The following is a 22,060-nucleotide window of genomic DNA, read 5'->3' on the forward strand; positions in this document are numbered from 1 at the left end:
TCGGTGGCGAGGCGCAGCAAAGTCTCGGCGACGGATGCGTGATGATGAGCGCGCGTAGGGAGGAGGCGTTGTCTGGCGCCGTGGGGGCATCGACGGCAGGCCTTCCAAGGTCGATGCGTCAGTAACTCTTCTGAAGATGGATTGATGAAAAGCGGCGGCGACGACCTATGAGGGTGTGTTGGACCGGTTTATGCCCCTGGTCCGGTATGTGGCTCGGTCGGGGCCTCCGATTTTAGATGTTAGGCTAGGTGAGAGGTCTGGGTATGTGGCTCACACCTTTTGCATCCCTTCATCATTGAATAGGAGTAGCGACACATATTGCCAAGAAGGCCGCTTCAGATATATTGATGTATTGCTTCGTAAGATCTTTGTAAATAATTAATAAAATGACTGCATGCATCTTTCAGATGCAGAGGCCGGGGGTCATCCTCTTTTTTAAATAAAAAAAAGGAAAGGAGGCATATTTCAGAAACTGTTTCAGAAATATTCTGTCTGTATCATTTTTGGGGCTTTTTTAGACAAATTTTTTGGGCTTGAGTAGACTGAGAACGCACAAACACCCAACAGGTTCACTCGGCCTGCTCAAGCCCAAAACAAACGGCTTGCCAACTAAAGTGGTGCGAAACATATCCTGTTCCTCTCTTCCACAGACCATTTTCTCTCCGTGAATATATCGACGGCGTTTGATTCCGACGGCCTCCGGCCTCCTGTGGACGAGGCACTCGTGGGAGGTTGATACTTGAGAGGGTTCCGGTTGTGAGCGGGAGGCAGAATTTCAGGTGGAGGCGGATGCGCGCGGCTACAGCTGGAGTTGATACTTTCGATGTGGTAATCGCGGCAAAGGACCGACGCCCCGCCGAGTTGCCGCCACACGGAGCAAGGCCTCAGTGAGGCACTGGAGTACGGGGCTTCTGCGCGAGCTCCACCACACCAGTGTCAGCGTGTGGAAGCGGCGATAGCGGCATGGGCCGATTCCGTCTCACCAGCCTGGAGGCACGCAAGGTGTTTGTTAGAATGCTTAGCAGCGGGGTAGGCGGCAGCGATGCCGCTGTGGAGGCTTTCGACCCTGCCAAGCGCCTCTGCAAGCTCATCATCTCCTGCCGGCAGGCCTCGGGGCTTGAGATCGAGCTCGACCACAGCGACCTCCGAGTCACCCCGGATGTCGCAGAGCGCGTCCTCGAGCGCCTCGACAACGCTGGCATGCTCGCGTATCGGTTCTTCGAGTGGGCGCGCAAGCAGAGGCGCGGCGGCGGCTGCGCCCACACCGTCCGCTCCTTCCACACGGTGGTCGCGTCCCTCGCCAAGATCCGCCAGTACCAGCTCATGTGGGACGTCGTTGCCATAATGCGCCGGCAGGGTGTGGTTAATGTCGAGACGTTTGGCATCATAATGCGGAAGTATGCACGGGCACAGAAGGTCGATGAAGCTGTTTACACATTCAACGTCATGGAGAAGTACGGCGTGGTGCCTAACCTCGCTGCTTTCAACAGCCTGCTTTGCGCGCTGTGTAAGTCCAAGAACGTGCGCAAGGCGCAGGAGATCTTTGAACAGATGAATGGCCGGTTCAGCCCTGATGCCAAGACCTATAGCATCTTGCTGGAGGGTTGGGGGAGAGCGCCTAATCTCCCAAAGATGCGAAAGGTCTACAGTGACATGCTGGATGCAGGCTGCCAACCTGACATAGTCACATATGGCATCATGGTTGATTCCCTCTGCAAGACAGGCCGTGTTGAGGAAGCTGTCTTTGTGGTGCAGGACATGACCTCCAGGGGCTGCCAACCAACAACTTTCATATACAGCGTGCTCGTGCATACTTATGGCGTTGAAATGAGGATCGAGGATGCTGTTGCGACATTCTTGGATATGCAGAAGGATGGTATTGTGCCAGATGTTGTGGTTTATAATGCGCTTGTCACTGCCTTCTGCAAAGTGAAAAAATTTGACAACGCATTTAGAGTCATGGATGACATGGAAGGCCATGGAATCACCCCAAACTCAAGGACCTGGAACATCATCCTTAACAAGCTGATTAGCCTTGGAAAGGATGACGAAGCATACAGGGTCTTCCGCCGTATGATAAAGCGCTGCCAACCAGATTCTGATACATATACCATGATGATTAAGATGTTCTGTGAGAATGACAGGTTAGAGATGGCACTGAAGGTATGGAAATATATGAGATTGAAGCAGTTTCTGCCGAGCATGCACACGTTCTCTGTGCTAATCAACGGGCTGTGTGACAAGGGTGAGGTTAGCCAAGCTTGTGTTCTGCTTGAAGATATGATAGAGAAGGGCATTAGACCCCCTGGTTCAACATTTGGCAAGCTAAGGCAGCTCCTTCTGAAGGAAGGAAGGAAGGATGTGCTTGAATTTCTCGTTGACAAAATGAAGATTCTGATACAGGAACCTTTGTTTGATTGACCACTCATTATGTTACAATGGTACTACAGCTCAATCCTACAGCTGCCACCCATGGCTCATCTGAAATAGCAATTTCATGGTTTCTTTTGCTATTGCATGTAGGATTTCTGTTATTGTTTGTCGAGCATGATTGTTCTCTTTTTATTAAGGCCATGGTGTTAATCTATGTTTGGACGAAACACTTTCCATCTTCTGGTCTCAGTTGTATCGAGACAATCCAGATTGTGTGTCAATCGCTCGGTAATAGTGTAGGTTCATACAATTTGTAATTTCCAACTACAGTTACTTCATAGGTACCACATCGTTGTGCTATCAACCAAACTGGATACAGTTTTATATGGTGCTATCAGCATCTTCCTTATATTAGTTCCACTTCTGTTAATACGTTGCAGCTAATAATTTTGTATCTTTGGTTCCTTTTATTTACTTAGCAGCAGGAGACAGCCGCCAATAGTGATTCTGCAAAGCTAGTTTAGTTGAAGAGATATCACTTCAATGTCTCTGTGAAAACGAAAAAAATCATTCAATGTAGATTTTCTTTCACCGACGTAAAATTGTACATTTTTGTTTGATCTGCCCTCAGGTTCAGTCTCTAACAAAGCAGAGCCGCAAGTACAACTGTATTAATCTTGCAATAATCAAAGAAGATTATTTACATATTATACACTAATATTTTATTACTCCATTTTCTAGATTGCACGTTAACCATCAGAAGCTAGCAGATTTTGGGCATGTACAGATTTCCTTTTTGGTCGTACTCTGTCCATCTGTTGAGTCATGTGTATTTTCCCAAAATGTAACAGTGCTCTTATTATAATTGATTCCGTACCGTCTTATGTTGGTTTATTTACTTGCTTGCTGCATTTACTGTTATTTTTTATATTGCAATGCCGCTAAGTTTTCCAGAAAAGTGAAAGGTTCCTTGATTGCAAAGTCTAACGAGAAAAAGGCATCTTATTTCACAACTATGTTGTTGATTGATTTTACATTAGATCTGATTATGCTTAATATGATATGAAACATGATGTTGTGAGTTTTTTTCCTATTGTGCAGGCTTGAGGGGGCAAATGTCCAATTCTCCAGGATGGATAAGGTTTTCTCTTTTGTCATATTCTTGTAGTAATTATATGTCAATGATGAAATGTCTTCTTCAGATTGCCTAAAAAATATCGTTGTCTTGTGTCATAATTCATAGGTAAAGGTAAAATCCAGTTGTAAGAAAATAAAGCCATTGACAAGAGGCATAGAGGTTTCCTGTGGAAAGGTGAAGAAAAAGCCAACAGTGGCAAGCAAACCCAAATGGCTATGGCTATGGCTATGGCTGTAAACAACAGATGCCTCAAGACCCTGAGCGGAGTTCCACTCAGTGCTCAAGCGCTTTTTGGGGTAGCGGTGGAATCCATTGTGGGCAACGGGAGGCAAGAAAATTCTGGTCTCACCGGTGGTTGCAAGGCACAACAATCACTGAGTTGGCTCCTAACTTGATCAAGTTTTTTAAACATCGAACTGTTGCTCAAGCCCTGAACAGCCAAGGAAGGGTAAAACATCAAAGGCGCCTAACGGTACAAGTGAAATGTTGAGTATATTCACATCTGGGACATGGTTGAAAATCTGGTCTTACACCAGAAAGTTCCTGATCAGCAGCGGCGGCATTTCACTCGGTCAGGTTCCTACATCAGTATGTCTTCATATCATGCTTCCTTCATTGGAACCATCAAGTTCGCACCTTGGAAACGAATCTGGAAAAGTTGGGCTCCCCTGCACTGCAATTTTTCATTTGGTTACTTGTAAACTGTTGAAGTGTATATATGGATTGTCTAGCCTTTTTTATTAATTTGAACTTTTGGTTGCGTTGGCTAATGCATGGAACTTAACATGGTATCAGAGTCCAAGGTCTTGAGTTCAAGTCTTGGTTTCAGAATTTATCCAAAAAAATGTTGTTCTCTCCTTTATGTTCATGAATAGACGTTGCGTTGGCTAGTGCATGAAGCTTAAGATAAACAATCAGTGTTGGACAGCTGACCCCGAAGCACGGCCTTCCCAATCTAGTTGCTTGTACCCTCTGTGATCAGGCTGAGGAAACAATCCAGCACACCCTCATCTCATTTGTGTTTACTCGGCAGGTTTGGACACTGATTTTCTAAAGGTTGGGCCTGATTGCTATTGCCTCTCAACCTACTGCAGCTCGGTTTTCTACTTGGTGAGGCAATGCTATCAGTAGGGTTCCAAAGGTTCTGTGAGAAGGCCTCAACTCCCTGATCATTTCAGTGGCTTGGGAGCTTTGGAAGCACCGAAATGATTGTGTGTCTGAAGGGGCAAACCCAAGTGTTCAGGTGGTTCTGGTTCTGCAAACAGTGGCTAATGAGAGTGGTCTGTGGCGTTTGGTTGGAACGTCTGCACTTCATAAGCTCCTCCTTCGGTCGCTCTCCCGGGACTCTTATTCTTGGGGAGGTTCCTGGTCGTGGTCGTTTAAAATTCCTGGAATGTCGCGCGTTTGCAGTCCTGTTGTGTGTGTGCTGGGTGTGTTTTGGGAGTGGCCTCTTTGGCCTCTACTCTGTACTGTTTTTTCTCTCTTAACGAAATGTCATGCAGCTCTCGCGCGTTGTTCCAGAAAAAGGGAAAAACATCTTTGACTGAATGAAAGCTCTTAATGACACGATTGAGAAGTGACTTTCATGTTGTTTTGTTCACTTCCATGGCTATTTACGGTGCGATTCCATTTAGTTTGACCTTTTTTTTAGGTGCAGATCTTTTGCAGGTTGGTGTTCTGTAGGAGCTGATGAAACCTGAATGTCCATGGGATGGTGGCTTGACGCTATGGACACACAGGTGTTGCATCTAGGTACCTACTTCACCGATTATTTGCTTTCATTTTGCAGTTACTACTTTTGATCCCAAAGGTTGTTTAGAACCAATGGATTGTACTAAATTTGGTATTTATTTAACTTATCAAATGCATACCAAAACCTCTCAAGAAAAACAAATCATACTAAAGCATTGGAGGAACATGCAATAATCGAAGAAAGTAGAGAGACACAACAAATTTGCATTTTTATAAATTTTTGGGTATTTATTTGGAAGAGATGATTCATCTTGGGTTCTGCATTCGCCGGCATATTGGTGTACGGCTGCCAGTTCTACCACAGCACGTGGAAATATTAGAATGAAGTTAAGTGCTTTCATTCTTTGAATCTTCAAACTCTTTGAATCGACATATACATTGTTAAGGAAATCGTTAACTGGTAGCTGCTCGGCTGGCTGGGGAGTAGGTGATTAATAGGCTAACGGTAAGTTAATTAGTCATTTAATCGGTTAATCGGGTGATTTATTAGTTAATTATCTACTCGATGACCCAACGAATAGGGATTAATCGACAAGTTAATTGATTAACCAGACGAATTTTTGGGGACGTATATACTCTAAACTCTTTGAACCGTCGTATATATATACTCCAAACTCTTCTTATAAATAATGCAACTAGCAATGGTTGAACTCACTGGCGGAGGACCCCAGTGGGCAAGGGGTGGCGGCTGACATACCTTTTCTTTTTGAACTGGCGGCTGCCATACCTTTGATTGGGCGCAAAAAGAAATTTATACCTATGCAGAATGTGTGATTGGCTGTAGTCGATTGCAAATGTTGCTGGAGACTGGAGAGGCTCCTTGCTTGATAAATGGGCTATACGGTTAGGCCACAGTGCCACGCAGACGCAGGCCCATGAACCAACTGCATAAACCAATTGCCACTGGCCAGGACAAGGTGGCGGACGTGGGCTGGGCATCGAGCATGCGTATTGGGCTGGGTGGGGCCTCCCCTGCACCTGCACAAGGCGACGCCAACGGCGAGTGCATTAAATTCCGCGCCGTGATAGGAGACGAGACGAGAGTACGGGTTTTCGGCGGACCACCGCTTGCCGCCGCCCCACCACGACGACATGCCCCGTCCCGAGCAGTAAACTAGTAGTACGTCGGTCTGCTCGCCGCACCTCTCACACACACCTCTCCACGCAGGGGCGTTGGGAGGAGCTCAGCGCTGCTGGTACTCCAACGGCTAGTCCGGCTCCTCACCAGCCGCACACTGCCGCCTGCTTCCGGCCTGCTTGGAATTTCGGAGCGGTACAGTTCAGACTTGGGGTGCAACTATCAGTAGATTTGTTTCAATCGTGGAGTTAGAGCAACTTCAAATGATCGATCCAAACGGACATCGATTTTGTTTCATTTTTATCAGTTTAGATCGTTCGTTCGCGCTTTTGTGTAAGGTTTTTCGTTCGGGTTGGCCGATGCGTCCAAGGACATATTCACGTCAACATTCGAACGGACACCTTGGACGAGCTCCCGCGCCGCCTCGCCCCGCTCCTACTCCTCGCGGCGTCAGCAGCGCTTCCCGCCTCCCGCAGCTCGCTCCGTCCGTTTTACGCGTCACGCGAGATGGCCCCCGCCTCCGTTGCTCTTCTCGTGCCCCGCTCTTCATGAGTTCGCCTCTGTCATTGGGTCGATGCTTTTGTCCGTTTTGATCTAAACGAACATGCGTGAATAATTTGGATTGGCTGTTGAAGCTGCTCTTATTGTTTTCATCCTGATCATGTCTTTTTACATACATATATATATATATATATATATATATATATATATATATATATATATATATATATATTGTGTGTGTATGTTCATGATAAATAATTCCGGACGAAAAAAGTATTATTGTACGTATAGATTTTGCACGGTCATCGGCCGTTCAAGTCTCGGAGAACGGGAACCGCAGGCATTCCATCCTCGTGGGTCACAGAATGAACACACAAACCGCGGCTCTCGACCGCAACCGCAAGCATTGATGGACCGAACGGACGCATATCTCACACCATTCTCGACTCGCGGCTGTCTACGCTGACCGCGACGAATGCACGTAGCAGCAACAAGAAACCACCCGAGCGGATCATTACTCACTCGATCGGGGTCGGGGGAGGGCTCACGCTTTTGGGACAAGGAAAAACAGATCTCGACCGGCAAATATCTACTACGTAGGATCCATCCAATCCACCGTCGATCCATCCTGCGACGGACGGACACGCGTGGAAATGAATGAGGTGCGGGAAGGCGATCACATGCAGCGCCACCAATCCTTCCGTCCGTCGTACTCGTACAGTACCACCTTCTGCACGCTGCAGGTGGTGCGTGTGCTTAAATGCTCTCAAGGCAGGGGATTTCCCATCAATTGCCGTGTAATAATTTAATTTATCATAGTGCACGCGACGATGACGCAGCGGGAATGCAGGATGACAAGATCTCACTCTGCTTCCAGCGTCGTGGCCAGGCAAAAAGAAATGCCCGACCGCGGTCAGCGAAACGGAGTGTATCCTACTATTCAAATCCCCTGGCGTCGAGGAGAAAATCAGACAGGCGCGTGAATTTGGCATCCAGTGATTAAAACAACAAAGGATTCAAATGCCCCCAAGGCCACATGGAGGATCAAACGACGAACAGATTCGCCGGTTCCATTGATCTGTCTGTGTTTAGGACTAACACCCAACTTTGATCAATCAATCACTCGCTTTCTTCACTCACCATGCTTTAGAAATCCAAACAAATCTATGCCCAGTTGACACACACGTTGCCACAACTCACTACTAGCACAGGCTGCACTGGCAAGCAAGCGGCAGCAGGAAAATGAGACGGCAAATCAGTAAATCACCACGCCAAATCGACACACACGCACGCATCCATCCGATCGAGAACGGCGGCGCCATTGCTGCCCCGCCGCGTTCTTCCCCTCGACGGCATTGCTAATTAGTACAGCACCTACCGCCGGGCGTGGTGGTCAGGTCCACGTCGCCAGGATCGGGCTGGCCACCACGTGGTGGTCGCTGGACCAGACGAGCCGGCCGAACCCGTTGGTGCCCGACGGCTTCCCGCCGGCCGAGAAGCTCACGGTGTAGCTCTTCTTCTCGCCCACCTTGCTGAAGCTCAGCGTCGACGGCTCCACTGACACCTTGATCGCCGTGCTGCCCGCCGCCGCGGCCGCCGTCACCTTGTACGTGCCGGGCTTCCCCACGTTGGTCAGAGTGCGGGTGTGCTTCTCCGTGCCGCCGGCGGCCGGGAACGTGGCCGAGAACGACGGGTAGTTGAGCGCGGCCACGGAGTACGTGCGGCTGGCGCTGCACCGGTCCGAGGAGTGCTTGGTCAGCGCGGCGATCTGCGCCGGCTCGTACTCGATGGCGCAGAGGAAGTCCAGGTAGTCGGCGGCGGTGAGGTCGTACACCAGCCCCGGGTCCACCGCCTTGCTGGGGTCGACGTGCCCGGCTCCCATGTCCAGCGGCGTGGCGGCGCTTTCGGTGGCCACGTCGAGGAGGCCGTCGCCGTTGGGGTACGCGGCGTACGCCGTGGTCATCAGCGCCGACCTGATGGCTGCCGGGCTCCAGTCCTGGTGCGCCGAGCGGAGGAACGCCGCCAGCCCGCTCACGTGCGGGCACGACATGGACGTGCCCGATATGATGTTGAAGCTCGTGCGGCGGTGGTCGTCGGCGATCCCCGATGGGCCGACGGATCCGGACCACGCCGCGAGGATGTTCACCCCCGGGGCGATCAGGTCCGGCTTAAGGATGCCGGGCGTCACGGTGTTCGGCCCCCTCGACGAGAAGGCGGCCACGACGGGCGACGGCTGGACCCCAACCTTCGTGCCAGCGAACACTATGTTGGCCGTCGGCTTTGGATCCGACGACGCGTAGGTTCTCATGGCGTTGCCGGCCTTCTCTCCTACGCCGGCGCCCGGGAGAATATGCGCGTCGGCGACCAGCTCCTCTCCGTTGGCGGCGGTGTTCGCGAGCACCATGCCGGCACCACCGGCATCTCGGACGACGAACCCCTTCTGGACCCTGGCGTTGGTGCCGCGGTCGCAGAGGACGATCTTGCCGGCGACCTTGGCGGGGATGAGGGTGCCTGTCATGCAGAGCGCGCCCATGCTGCTGTTGGACGCGTTCCCTGCGTAGATGAACGGCACCGGCGTGGTGGGCAATTGCTTGCCGCTGTAGAGGGAGACGCCGTCGTATTTGTTACCGTTGCCGAGGGTGACGTAGGCGGGGAAGTCGCGGTCGAGCGTCCCCGCGCCCACGGTGGTGATCCAAGGCGCGCCGTTCGTCAGCGACGCCGCACCCGGTCCGGCATTCCCCGCCGAGCAGGAGACAAAAATCCCCTTTTCCATGGCGCTGTACGCGCCCACGGCGATGCTGTCGCGGTAGTAGTCAGACGTGCCACCGCCGAGGGAGAGGGAGAGCACGTCAACGCCGTCGGCGACGGCGACCTCCATGCCCTTGAGGATGTCGGAGCTGAAGCAGCCGCCGACCCAGCACACCTTGTACGTTGCCACGCGCGCGCGGGGCGCCATGCCCTTGGCCGTCCCTGACGCGTAGCCCAGCAGGTCAGCGCCGTGCACGGCGGAGCCCGCCGCCGTGCTCGAGGTGTGCGTGCCGTGGCCGTCGTTGTCCCTGGGCGAGCGCGACTCCTTGGACGTGTCCACGGGGCCCTTGGACGCCTCGTAGCCCGCCAGGAAGAACCTGGCGCCGATGAGCTTCCGGTTGCACGCGGAGGAGTTGAAGTCGCTCCCGCCCTCGCACTTGCCCTTCCAGCCCGCCGGCACGGGTCCCAACCCGGCGTCGTCGTAGCTGGCCCTCTCCGGCCAGACGCCGGTGTCGAGCACGCCAACGACGACGTCGCTGGCGGTGTTGGACTCGGGGAACAGCGCCTCCGCCCGGTCCAGCCCGAGGAACTCCGGGGTGCGGGTGGTGTGCAGCTCGTACCGTGTCTCCGGGTTGACGAGCAGCACGCCGGGCTGCGCCTCCAGCGCCCGGGCCTCCGCGCGGGTGAGCCGCGCCGAGTAGCCGTGGAGAAGGGTGTCGTAGGTGTAGATCACCGCGGCGGCGCGGCCGGACACGGACTGCAGCGAGGACGCGTACCAGTCGGCGTGCGCCGCGAACTCGCTGGGCATGGCCGCGTGCGAGCAGTGAACGATGTACGTCCTCCGGCCGTCGTGCACGACCTCCCCCGCCGCCGCCGCCGCCGCCAAGATGGCCGCGACGGCCACGGCGAAGAGCGCGGATCTCCTGCCATGGCACCACATCGTGAGAAGCTCTGGAGCTGGAAGTGTCACCTTGTGAGTGGGAGTGCGAGGTAGATCGTGCCGGCGTTTTTATAGAATCAGCAGGGGAGCGAAATGATTGCAACCAGACAAGAAACGGATGGATGGATTGCTCAGAGCTCAGAGGAGTGAGACGAGTGAGGGAGAGGGACGAGTGAGACGAAGGAGCCTCACATGGCCGGGCCTCCTTTTATCTTTGGGTTTTAGCATCAGCACCGTCCCTCCACATGACCGTTCCAGGGAAAAGATGCCTGCTTTGCAGACTGTGAAAGTGCTTACTGGTCAAGAACAGTCGTCGTCCTGAGTTTTTTTTAGTGCCTCGACCACTGGACGACCAGGTAAATTTTGATGTGATTAGATGAAAAGAGGTAATAGCATGAGCATACTAAAACTTGCGTCGAATGTGATAGTTTAGTCCTAACATATAGTAGTATCATGGATATGTCACTAGTGTATGATGCTACCTTTATAGTGCATAGTATCATAAACTAGTATCATAAGTGTTCTCATTTATTGACATGCATGACACATAATAGCATATCATTTAACATGTTACGTTATCTACCTATGTTACTCTAATTCCCTCTCTCTTCTTTAATTATTTGCCACATCACCATGTTTGCTAGTCCCAAGACTATGTTACTACTATGGCCAGCCTAAGTTACAAAGTGAACCTATCCGGTCCCAATACTTGTATGTGATATGCAAATTCAGTCCATAGCCAATAGGAAGCCGCCAACTGGACCAGCTCGGACCAGGCTGGTTAGTTGTGTGCAAATTGACGAGAGCTGACTATCCTGGTCCCACCCGGTCCAGTTGGCGGCCTTCTATTGGGTGTGGAATGGATTTGCACATCACATGCAAGTTCTGAGACCGGGTATATTCACTTTACAACTTTTAGGACTAGATTATCACATTTGATGCAAGTTCTAGTACCCCTGGTGCTATATATCTATCTATCTACCTATCTATTTATTCTATCTATCTATCTAGTATCTTCTATCTATCTTCTATTCTATCTATCTATCTTCTATCAATTTTGAGATAACAATTTAGTGCAACCGTTATCTTACCACGCATGTTGGGACAGAGCTATATATGCCTATTCCTCATATACTTTCAATGTTTCTTCTTCTTCGAGAAAGAATTATATGAATAGTATAGCTTACAACCGCAAAATAGCATCAATGCGTCATGATTTTGCCCACTAAAAGCCCACTGAAGAAATTGATGGTTGCGACAACTCATACTGTATATCTAATATGAGTAGGACATAAATGAGGACCATTGAATGTTGATAAAAATACTAAGAAACGAGGTTGTAGTTCAAAAAATATCGAAGAACCTAGAAAAAACTATCAATATTTTTGGTAATCCCGCTAAATTATTCAAAAAATGTATAAGTAGTCAGAGTCTATACATATGATCTTGATATAATCAACAATCATTAGTGGAGTTCAAATCAATTTTGGGACAACAATTGAGTGCAACCGTTATCTTACCGCGCATGTTGGGACAAAGGTACATATGCCTATTTCTCATATACTTTCATTGTTTCTTCTTCTTCGAGAAAGAATTTGGTGAATAGTATAGCTTACAACCTCGAACTGGCATCAATGCGTCATGATTTTTCACATTGAAGAAATTGATGGTTGCGACAGTTAATGTTGGAATTATGCCCCAGAGGCAATGATAAATAAGTTATTATTATAATTCATGTATCAAAATAATCGTTTATTATCCATGCTATAATTGTATTGAATGAAGACTTAGATACATGTGTGGATACATAGACAAAACACTATCCCAAGCAAGCCTCTAGTTGGCTAGCCAGTTGATCAAAGATAGTCAGGGTCTTCTGACTATGTACAAGGTGTTGTTGCTTGATAACTGGATCACATCATTGGGAGAATCATGTGATGGACTAGACCCAAACTAATAGACGTAGCATGTTGATCGTGTCATTTTGTTGCTACTGTTTTCTGCGTGTCAAGTATTTATTCCTATGACCATGAGATCATATAACCCACTGACACCGGAGGAATGCTTTGTGTGTATCAAACCTCGCAACGTAACTAGGTGATTATAAAGATGCTCTACAGGTATCTCTGAAGGTGTTCGTTGAGTTAGTATGGATCAAGACTGGGATTTGTCACTCTGTGTGACGGAGAGGTATCTCGGGGCCCACTCGGTAATACAACATCACACACAAGCGTTGCAAGCAATGTGACTTAGTGTAAGTCACGGGATCTTGTATTACGGAACGAGTAAAGAGACTTGCCGGTAAACGAGATTGAAATAGGTATGCGGATACTGACGATCGAATCTCGGGCAAGTAACATAGCGAAGGACAAAGGGAATGACATACGGGATTATATGAATCCTTGGCAGTGAGGTTCAAACAATAAGATCTTCGTAGAATATGTAGGATCCAATATGGGCATCCAGGTCCCGCTATTGGATATTGACTGAGGAGTCCCTCGGGTCATGTCTACATAGTTCTCGAACCCGCAGGGTCTGCACACTTAAGGTTCGACGTTGTTTTATGCGTATTTGAGTTATATGGTTGGTTACCGAATGTTGTTCAGAGTCCCGGATGAGATCACAGACTTCACGAGGGTTTCCGGAATGGTCCGAAGACGAAGATTGATATATAGGATGACCTCATTTGATTACCGGAAAGTTTTCAAAATTACCGGGAATGTACTCGGAATGACGAATGGGTTCCGGATGTTCACCGGCGCGGGGGGGGGGGGGGCAGCCCACCTCGGGGAAGCCCATAGGCCTTAGGGGTGCCTCACCAGCCCTTAGTGGGCTCGTGGGCAAACCCAAAGAGGCGCCTGCGCAGGGAGATAAGAAAATCAAAGAGAAAAAAAGGGGAAGTGGGAAGGAAAGGAAGGACTCCACCTTCCAATCCTAGTCGACTCCTCCTCCCCCCTTCAGCCGAACCCTTGGGGCTCCTTGAGCCCCAAGGCAAGGCCCCTCCCCTCCCCCCTATATATACGGAGGTTTTAGGGCTGATTTGAGATAAAAAATTTCCACGGCAGCCCGACCACGTACCTCCACGGTTTTTCCTCTAGATCGCGTTTCTGCGGAGCTCGGGCGGAGCCATGCTGAGATTAGATCACCACCAACCTCCGGAGGTCGTCATGCTGCCGGACAACTCATCTACCTCTCCGTCTTTCTTGCTGGATCAAGAAGGACGAGATCATCGTCGAGCTGTACGTGTGCTGAACTCGGAGGTGCCGTCCGTTCGGCACTAGATCGGAGCAGATCGCGAGACGGTTCGCGGGGCGGATCGAGAGACGTGAGGACGTTCCACTACATCAACCGCGTTTATTAACGCTTCTGCTGTGTGATCTACAAGGGTACGTAGATCTGAAATCCCCCCCGTAGATGGACATCACCATGATAGGTCTTCGTGCGTGTAGGAAATTTTTTGTTTCCCATGGGACGTTCCCCAACAGTGGCATCATGAGATAGGTTCATGCGTAGATGTCTTCTCGAGTAGAACAGAAAAGTTTTTGTGGGCGGTGATGTGCGATTTGCTGCCCTCCTTAGTCTTTTCTTGATTCCGCGGTATTGCTGGATCGAAGCGGCTCAGACCGACATTACTCGTACGCTTACGAGAGACTGGTTTCATCGCTACGAGTAACTCCGTTGCTCAAAGATGACTGGCGAGTGTCGGTTTCTCCAACTTTACTTGAATCGGACTTGACCGAGGAGGTCCTTGGATGAGGTTAAATAGCAATTCATATATCTCCGTTGTGGTGTTTGCGTAAGTAAGATGCGATCCTACTAGATACCCTTGGTCACCACGTAAAACATGCAACAACAATTAGAGGACGTCTAACTTGTTTTTGCACGGTATCCTTGTGATGTGATATGGCCAACGATGTGATGTGATATATTGGATGTATGAGATGATCATGTTGTAATAGTTAACATCGACTTGCACGTCGATGATACGGCAACCGGCAGGAGCCATTGGGTTGTCTTTAAACTAACGTTTGTGCTTGGAGATGCGTTTACTATATTGCTAGGATGTAGCTTTAGTAGTAATACCATGAGTAGCACGACAACCCCGATGGCGACACGTTGATGGTGATCATGGTGTGGCGCCGGTGACAAAGAAGATCGTGCCGGTGCTTTGGTGATGGAGATCAAGAGGCATGTGATGATGGCCATATCATGTCACTTATGAATTGCATGTGATGTTAATCCTTTTATGCACCTTATTTTGCTTAGAGCGAGGGTAGCATTATGAGGTGATCTCTCACTAAAATTTCAAGACGAAATTGTGTTCTCCCCGACTGTGCACCGTTGCTACAGTTCATCGTTTCGAGACACCACGTGATGATCGGGTGTGATAGACTCAACTTCACATACAACGGGTGCAAAACAGTTGCACACACGGAACACTCGGGTTAAGCTTGACGAGCCTAGCATGTGCATACATGGCCCCGGAACACATGAGACCGAAAGGTCGATTATGAATCATATAGTTGATATGATTAGCATAGGGATGCTTACCACTGAAACTATCCTGAACTCATGTGATGATCGGACTTGAGCTAGTGGAATTGGATCATGAACCACTCAAATGACTAGACATATGTACTTTTTGATTGGCAGTTTAGCAAGTAATTTGATTAAGTTAAACTCTAATTATCTTGAACATAGTCTAAGTCCACTTTGAATATATTTGTGTTATAGATCATGGCTCACGCGATAGTCACCCTGAATTTTAATCGTTCCTAGAGAAAGCTAAGTTGAAAGATGATGGAAGCAACTTTGTAGACTGGGCTCGTAATCTTAAGTTGCTCCTGCAAGCTGGGAAGAAGGATTATGTCCTTAATGCTGCGCTAGGAGATGAACCACCCGCTACGGCTAACCAAGATGTTATGAACGCTTGGTTAACACGTAAGGAGGACTACTCGGTAGTTCAATGTGCAGTCTTGTATGGCTTAGAGCCGGGACTTCAACGTCGCTTTGAGCGTCATGGAGCATATGAGATGTTCCACAAGTTGAAGTTTATCTTTCAAAAGAACGCCCGGATCGAGAGGTATGAGACCTCCGCTAAATTCTATGCTTGCAAGATGGAGGAGAATTCGTCTGTCAGTGAACATGTGCTCAAAATGTCTGGGTACTCAAACCGTCTAGCTGAGATGGGGATTGAACTCCCGCAAGAAGCTATCACTGACAAAATTCTTCAATCACTGCCGCCAAGCTATAAGGGCTTTGTGTTGAACTACAACATGCAAGGGATGAACAAGTCACCCGGCGAGTTGTTTGCGATGCTGAAAGTCGCAGAGTCAGAACTCCGTAAAGAGCATCAAGTGTCGATGGTGAATAAGACCACTAGTTTCAAGAGAAACGACAAAGGAAAGAAGGATAATTCAAAGAAGAGCGGCAAGCCTGTTGCCAATCCGACGAACAAACCCAAAGCTGGACCTAAGCCTGAAACGGAGTGCTATTATTGCAAGGGTATGGGTCACTCGAAGCGCAACTGCCCCAAGTATCTCGCTGATAAGAAGGCGGCCAAAGAAAAATCAGGTATATTTGATATTCATGTTATTGATGTGTACTTAACCAGCTCTCGTAGTGGTGCCTGGGTATTCGATACCGGTTCTGTTGCTCATATTTGCAACTCGAAACAGGAACTGCGGAATAGACGAAGGCTGGCGAAAGATGAAGTGACGATGCGCGTAGGAAATGGTTCCAAGGTTGATGCTATCGCCGTGGGCACAATTTCACTTCAGTTACCATCAGGATTAGTTATGAACTTGAATAATTGTTATTTAGTGCCTGCGTTGAGCATGAACATTATATCTGGATCTTGTTTATTGCGAGACGGTTACTCTTTTAAGTCAGAGAATAATGGTTGTTCTATTTCTATGAGTAATATCTTTTATGGTCATGCATCCAATGTGAGAGGATTGTTCATATTGAATCTTGATAGTGATAATACACATATACATAACATTGAGACCAAAAGAGTTAGAGTTAACAATGATAGCGCCATGTTTTTGTGGCACTGCCGCTTAGGTCATATTGGTGTAAAGCGCATGAAGAAACTCCATACCGATGGACTTTCGGAGTCACTTGACTTTGATTCACTTGACACGTGCGAACCATGCCTCATGGGCAAGATGACTAAAACTCCGTTCTCCGGAACAATGGAGCGTGCAAGTGACTTGTTGGAAATCATACATACCGATGTGTGTGGTCCGATGAGCATGGAGGCACGCGGCGGATATCGTTATTTTCTCACCTTCACTGACGATTTGAGTAGATATGGTTATGTCTACTTGATGAAGCACAAGTCTGAAACATTTGAAAAGTTCAAGCAATTTCAGAGTGAAGTTGAAAATCATCGTAACAAGAAGATCAAGTTCCTACGGTCTGATCGTGGGGGTGAATATCTGAGTTTCGAGTTTGGTGCTCACTTAAGACAATGTGGAATTGTTTCACAATTGACACCGCCTGGAACACCACAGCGTAATGGTGTGTCCGAACGTCGTAATCGTACTTTATTAGAGATGGTGCGATCTATGATGTCTCTTACCGATTTGTCGTTATCGTTCTGGGGTTATGCATTAGAAACAGTTGCATTCACTTTAAATAGGACACCATCAAAATCCGTTGAGATGACACCATACGAACTGTGGTATGGCAAAAGACCAAAGTTGTCGTTTCTTAAAGTTTGGGGATGTGATGCTTATGTCAAAAAGCTTCTGTTCGCCTCCTGCGGGGGAGGTAGCGCTGGTTGGGACGGCGCCCGAGCCGGTTGTCGAGCCGGCACCAGGAGCCGGCGCCATCGTCGTTCCTCAGCACGGCCCTGTTGCGCCAAGAGCCGGGGGCCGGGCTAGGACCCGGCCTATGAAGACATGGCGGGCGGCGAACTTGGCCCGCCTGCGACTGCCCGCTAGCACCATTCTTTCCGGCGTACCAGAGGTGGTGAGAATGTTTTCCAGTAGCCGGTCGAAGGTGGAGCAGTCGGCCCGCGTGGTATGAGGCGACATGGAGCGCCTGGAAGCCCGCACCCAGGTAGGCATTGCCTTCTTTGGTTTTTTGTACTTCTTTTTCTCTTCTTCTTGGTGTTAGTGGGGGCGCGACAGCGCACCCACTGGGTGTAGCCCCCGAGAATCGGGCGGGTTGATTGCCAACCGATCCGAATCTCTTGGAGGCCTTTTTCCTGCGTAGTTTTCTTCAGTGGGGGCGCGCTAGCGCACCCACTGGGTGTAGCCCCCGAGAATCGGGCTGGTTAAGTTTTTAACCAGGTCGAATCTTAATTCCGCTCCCTTTTTCTCCCTTTTGGCAGGTGCTTTACGATGCTCAGGTATAGGCGTACAACGAGCTACGGGACCAGCACCTGGGGGCCGATAGCCGGATTGCCGAGCTTGAAGCCCGGCTGGGCCAGATCGCCGCAGAGCGCGATGCCCTGCGCAACGTCGGTGGATGGCTCCAAGAGCAGCTAGACCTTCTTCAGGCGGAGAAGAAGGAGCTCGAGGCGGTTGGCCGGGTCGAGTTGGAGCAGCTCTGGGCCACGTCGCAAGAGAAGGAGGCCTCCTACTCTGCCGACGTGGACCGCCTGGCGTCGCTTCACCTCAAGGAGGTGCACCTCAAGGACGCCACCTTGAGGGAGAAGGAGGAGGCCCTTGTCTAGAAGCAGACGCAGCTGGCCAAGGCTCTGGAGTCTGCGGCGACCCTCCAGGAGGAGGTCGCCCGCCTTACTCATGCGAGTAAGGTGCGGGAGTGCAGGTCCTCGAGGTTTCTCATGAGATCGACGGCGCCTTCCATCGTGGGTCTCTCTTCCTTGTCTTATGTTTGGTCTTTTTGTCTTATGTTTGGTCTTTTTATCGTCTCCTCCTTTTGCTGTGTTCTTACGTCCTGGTTGCCTTCATTCCAGGTCTCTTCCCCGAGACCCAGGTCACAGCCGACACCGCCGTCGAGGTGTGCCGCGCGGCCGGGCAGGAGGTAAACACTACCTCCGGCTGGAGTGTGGAGGAAATCAGGGTGGGCCTTCGGGCCCGCCTGCACACCCTGGGCGAGTCTGTGGCTCAGCTCCAGGTTGCAAGTTCGTCGATGGTGGCGGCCTTGTGGCCGGAGGGCGTGGAGCCGGCGTCCATGAGCCGGCTCGCCCGCTGGCTTGCAGTGGGTGAAGAGCACCTGGATGTCTGGCGTGCCTCCGCAGCGCGGTCTGTGGCTTATATGGCCCTACGCTTGGCCAAGTCATGGTATCGGAACATGAACTTGGGCAAGCTGGCTGCCCAGCGCGACGGCTCAGAGGCGGAGCTGCAAGGCATGGAGGAGGAGCTTCGTGTGAGAGCCAGCACCGTCACCGAGTACGCAGCCTGGGATAACTTCATCTTGGAGCAGGGTGAAGATGGCGGTGTGATCGCTGAATATCTGCACGGCCTTCAGCCCTATGACGCCGACGGCAGCTCCGACGAAGCGGTCCGGACTGCGGAATCTGCCGCCTCCAGCGGTGCGGCGTATGTCGACTCCGGGATTGGCGGAGTCGGGGGCCTCTGCAGGGGAGACAACGCAACTACCTCGGGAGCAGCCGGAGGCGGTGATGCTACCACATCAGGAGCAGCGGCCGAGACGACCAATGAGGCCGATGTCCCGTAACCGGTGTCCTTTTGTGTTTTTGGTTCTACCCCCGGAGGGATGTAATGAACGTGGGCCGTGGGCCAATGCTTTGTGAATGTATATATTCAGCATTATATTCGTCACCAAGCGTGTTGTCTTATGATCCTGTGTTTTGATTCCTCGTTGACTTCTCTTATCCGAAGCCATCAAGACATAAAGAACAAGACATAAGCCAAGTAGAGGCCGGCTTGAATGAGATCGTATGATCGAGCCAACCCGAGCCGGCGTCCCAAGTGTAACTGGACTTTGCATGTTTTCGACCTGACGTGGCATCACCTCACAAACCGAGCGACCGGGGCCAGCCCGCAGGTTCGTACGAGGGACCAGGGATCAGCCGGTACACTATGTGTCCATTTACAAGGGCAGGCCGTCCGAGCGGCTAGCGAGCCCCCGAGCTTGTTTAAAGCCAGCAAGGGGCCGCGCTGCGTAGCCTCCAAGTTTGATTAAGCCAGCAAGAGGTCGTACGCGGTGTATCCCCCGAGCTTAATGAAGCGAGTCAGAGGGCGTACACTGAGTGAAAAACTCTCAATAAAAAGAAACATGGAGCATGCTCTTTTTATCGCATTTGTTGTTCCCGGCAATCAAAGGCCGTCTTGAATCTTGAATGAGATCGTATATATGATCGAGCTAGCCTGAGCCGGCGACCCAAGTGTAGCCGGACTTTGCATGTATTCGACCTGACTTGGTGTCACCTCGCGAACCGAGCGACCGGAGCCAGCCCGCAGGCTCGAGCAAGGGACCAGGGATCAGCCGATACACTATGTGTTCATTTACAAGGGTGGGCCGTCCAGGCGGCTAGCGAGCCCCCGAGCCTATTAAAGCCAGCAAGGGGCGTGCGCTGCGTAGCCTCCGAGCTTGATTAAGCCAGCAAGAGGTTGTACGCGGTGTAGCCCCCGGGCTTAATGAAGCGTGTCAGAGGGCGTACACTGAGTGAAAACTCTCAATAAAAAGAAACATGAAGCATGCTCTTTTTATTGCTTTCCTTGTTCCCTGAAGAGGGAGGAAGATACATGTGTATGCTCTTTCCTTTGCTTGACTTCTGCCTTTTAGCAATAGAACGGGCGAAGCAACGCCTCGTTCCATGGACGTTCTGTTTCTTGGCCGGAGTCGTCCCTCTTGCGCTTCCTTGGCTTCTGGGTGTCAATCAGGTAGTAAGCGTTGTTGTGCAGCGCCCTACTGATGATGAAGGGTCCCTCCCAGGGGGATGAGAGCTTGTGCTGGCCGGCAGTGCGCTGGATTCTTCTGAGGACCAAGTCTCCCTCCCTGAAAGAGAGAGACCTGATCTTTTTGCTGTGGTAGTATCTCAGCTTCTGTTGGTAGATGGCCGTCCGGCTCAAAGCCAAGTCCCTTGCTTCTTCGAGGAGATCCACGCCGTCTTCTCTGGCCTCCTTCGCCTCCGTTTCTGTGTATAGGGTGACCCGAGGCGAGTCGAACTCGACATCCGTGGGGATAATAGCCTCAGACCCATATACCACAAAGAATGGAGTGAAGCCGGTCGACCGGTTAGGCATGGTGCGGAGGCTCCGTAGCACAGCCGGCAGTTCTTCAATCCAGCAGCCGGCTGACCTGACCAGTGGTGCCACCAACCTTGGCTTGATGCCGGCTAGGATGACGCCGTTGGCCCTCTCTGCTTGGCCGTTTGACTAAGGGTGTGCCACTGAGGCCAAGTCGAGCCGGATGCCTACCTTGGAACAGTAGAGCGCGAGGGCGCCCTTGGCGAAGTTGGTGCCATTGTCGGTGATGATGCTGTGGGGAACGCCATATCGGACAGAGATGTCTGTGATGAACCTGACAACAGTGGGGCCGTCAAGCTTCTTGATAGGTCTGGCTTCGATCCACTTGGTGAACTTGTCGACGGCTACCAAAAGATGTGTCATCCCTCCGCGAGCCGTCTTGAAGGCCCAACCATGTCCAGCCCCCAGACGGTGAATGGCCATGATAAGGGAATGGTTTTGAGTGCCGAAGGCGGCATGTGGCTTTGTGCGCTGAAGCGTTGGCAACCTTTGCATTTGTCCACCAGATCCACGGCCTCCTCGAGGGCCGTGGGCCAGTAGAATCCATGGCGGAATGCTTTGGCCACCAGGGTTCTGGAGGCGGCATAATGCCCACACTCCCCCTGATGGATGTCTTTGAGGATCTCCTGCCCTTTTTCTGATTCGACGTAGCGCTGGAATACGCTGGTCGTGCTGCGTCGCACCAGTTCGCGATTGATGATGGCGTAGGCGGCGGACCTGCGCTGGATCTGTCTCGCCTCCGCCTCGTTCTGAGGAAGTTCGCCGCAAAGAAGGAAGGCCAGAGTGGCTTGAGCCCATGATGGAGCCGACACAAGGGTCGCCTCTGCTTCGTCTTGACTGTTGAAGGCTTCTGCAGCCCCCGAGCTTGATGGTGTCTCTAGTGTTATTACTGCAGTCGGCTCACCATCTACCTCCATGACGTCCACCCACTGGGAGGATTTGAGCCCGGACAGAGTCGGGGTTGTTGTTGTAGCTGGTGCCGCTATTGGAGTCGGTTGGACTGATGGAGCCGGTATAGGATCCGCAGGCGGCGTAATTGGTGGAGCCGACGGTGCTTGCACCGTGGATTCAGTCGGTGCCGCATTTGGAGCCGGTGCCGCCTGCACAGCCGGCGTGGGGTCTGCAGCCGGCGTAACTGGCGGAGCCGGCGGTGCTTGTGAGTCGGCCGGTACGAAGATTGATGCCGACTCGGGAGATGGCTTGATAGACGACTTACGGAGTTGCTCGAGGGAGACGCCGGCTGGAATGGCCTGCCTTGTGGAGCCGATTTTTGCCAGTGCATCGGCCGCCTCATTTTCTGCCCTGGGAATGTGGTGGAACTCACAACCCTCGAAGGGGTC

General features: G+C 50.9%; 2 protein-coding genes across 2 annotated transcripts; one reads left to right on the plus strand and one right to left on the minus strand.

Moving 5' to 3' along the window:
• The first annotated feature begins 604 nt into the window (after positions 1-604).
• Positions 605-4,373, plus strand: LOC123452354 (pentatricopeptide repeat-containing protein At1g77360, mitochondrial). The gene is made up of 3 exons (XM_045128995.1): positions 605-2,441; positions 3,475-3,514; positions 3,617-4,373. Exon 1 carries the CDS (start codon positions 964-966, stop codon positions 2,419-2,421), a length of 1,458 nt encoding a protein of 485 aa, XP_044984930.1. The 5' UTR covers positions 605-963; the 3' UTR covers positions 2,422-2,441; positions 3,475-3,514; positions 3,617-4,373.
• A 3,575-nt stretch (positions 4,374-7,948) lies between these two features.
• Positions 7,949-10,715, minus strand: LOC123452355 (subtilisin-like protease SBT1.7). The gene has a single exon (XM_045128996.1). It carries the CDS (start codon positions 10,528-10,530, stop codon positions 8,236-8,238), a length of 2,295 nt encoding a protein of 764 aa, XP_044984931.1. The 5' UTR covers positions 10,531-10,715; the 3' UTR covers positions 7,949-8,235.
• Between the last annotated feature and the right edge of the window lie 11,345 nt (positions 10,716-22,060).

The sequence above is a fragment of the Hordeum vulgare genome, chromosome 5H, assembly GCF_904849725.1.
Source record: "Hordeum vulgare subsp. vulgare chromosome 5H, MorexV3_pseudomolecules_assembly, whole genome shotgun sequence".
Classification (NCBI taxonomy): Eukaryota; Viridiplantae; Streptophyta; class Magnoliopsida; order Poales; family Poaceae; genus Hordeum; species Hordeum vulgare.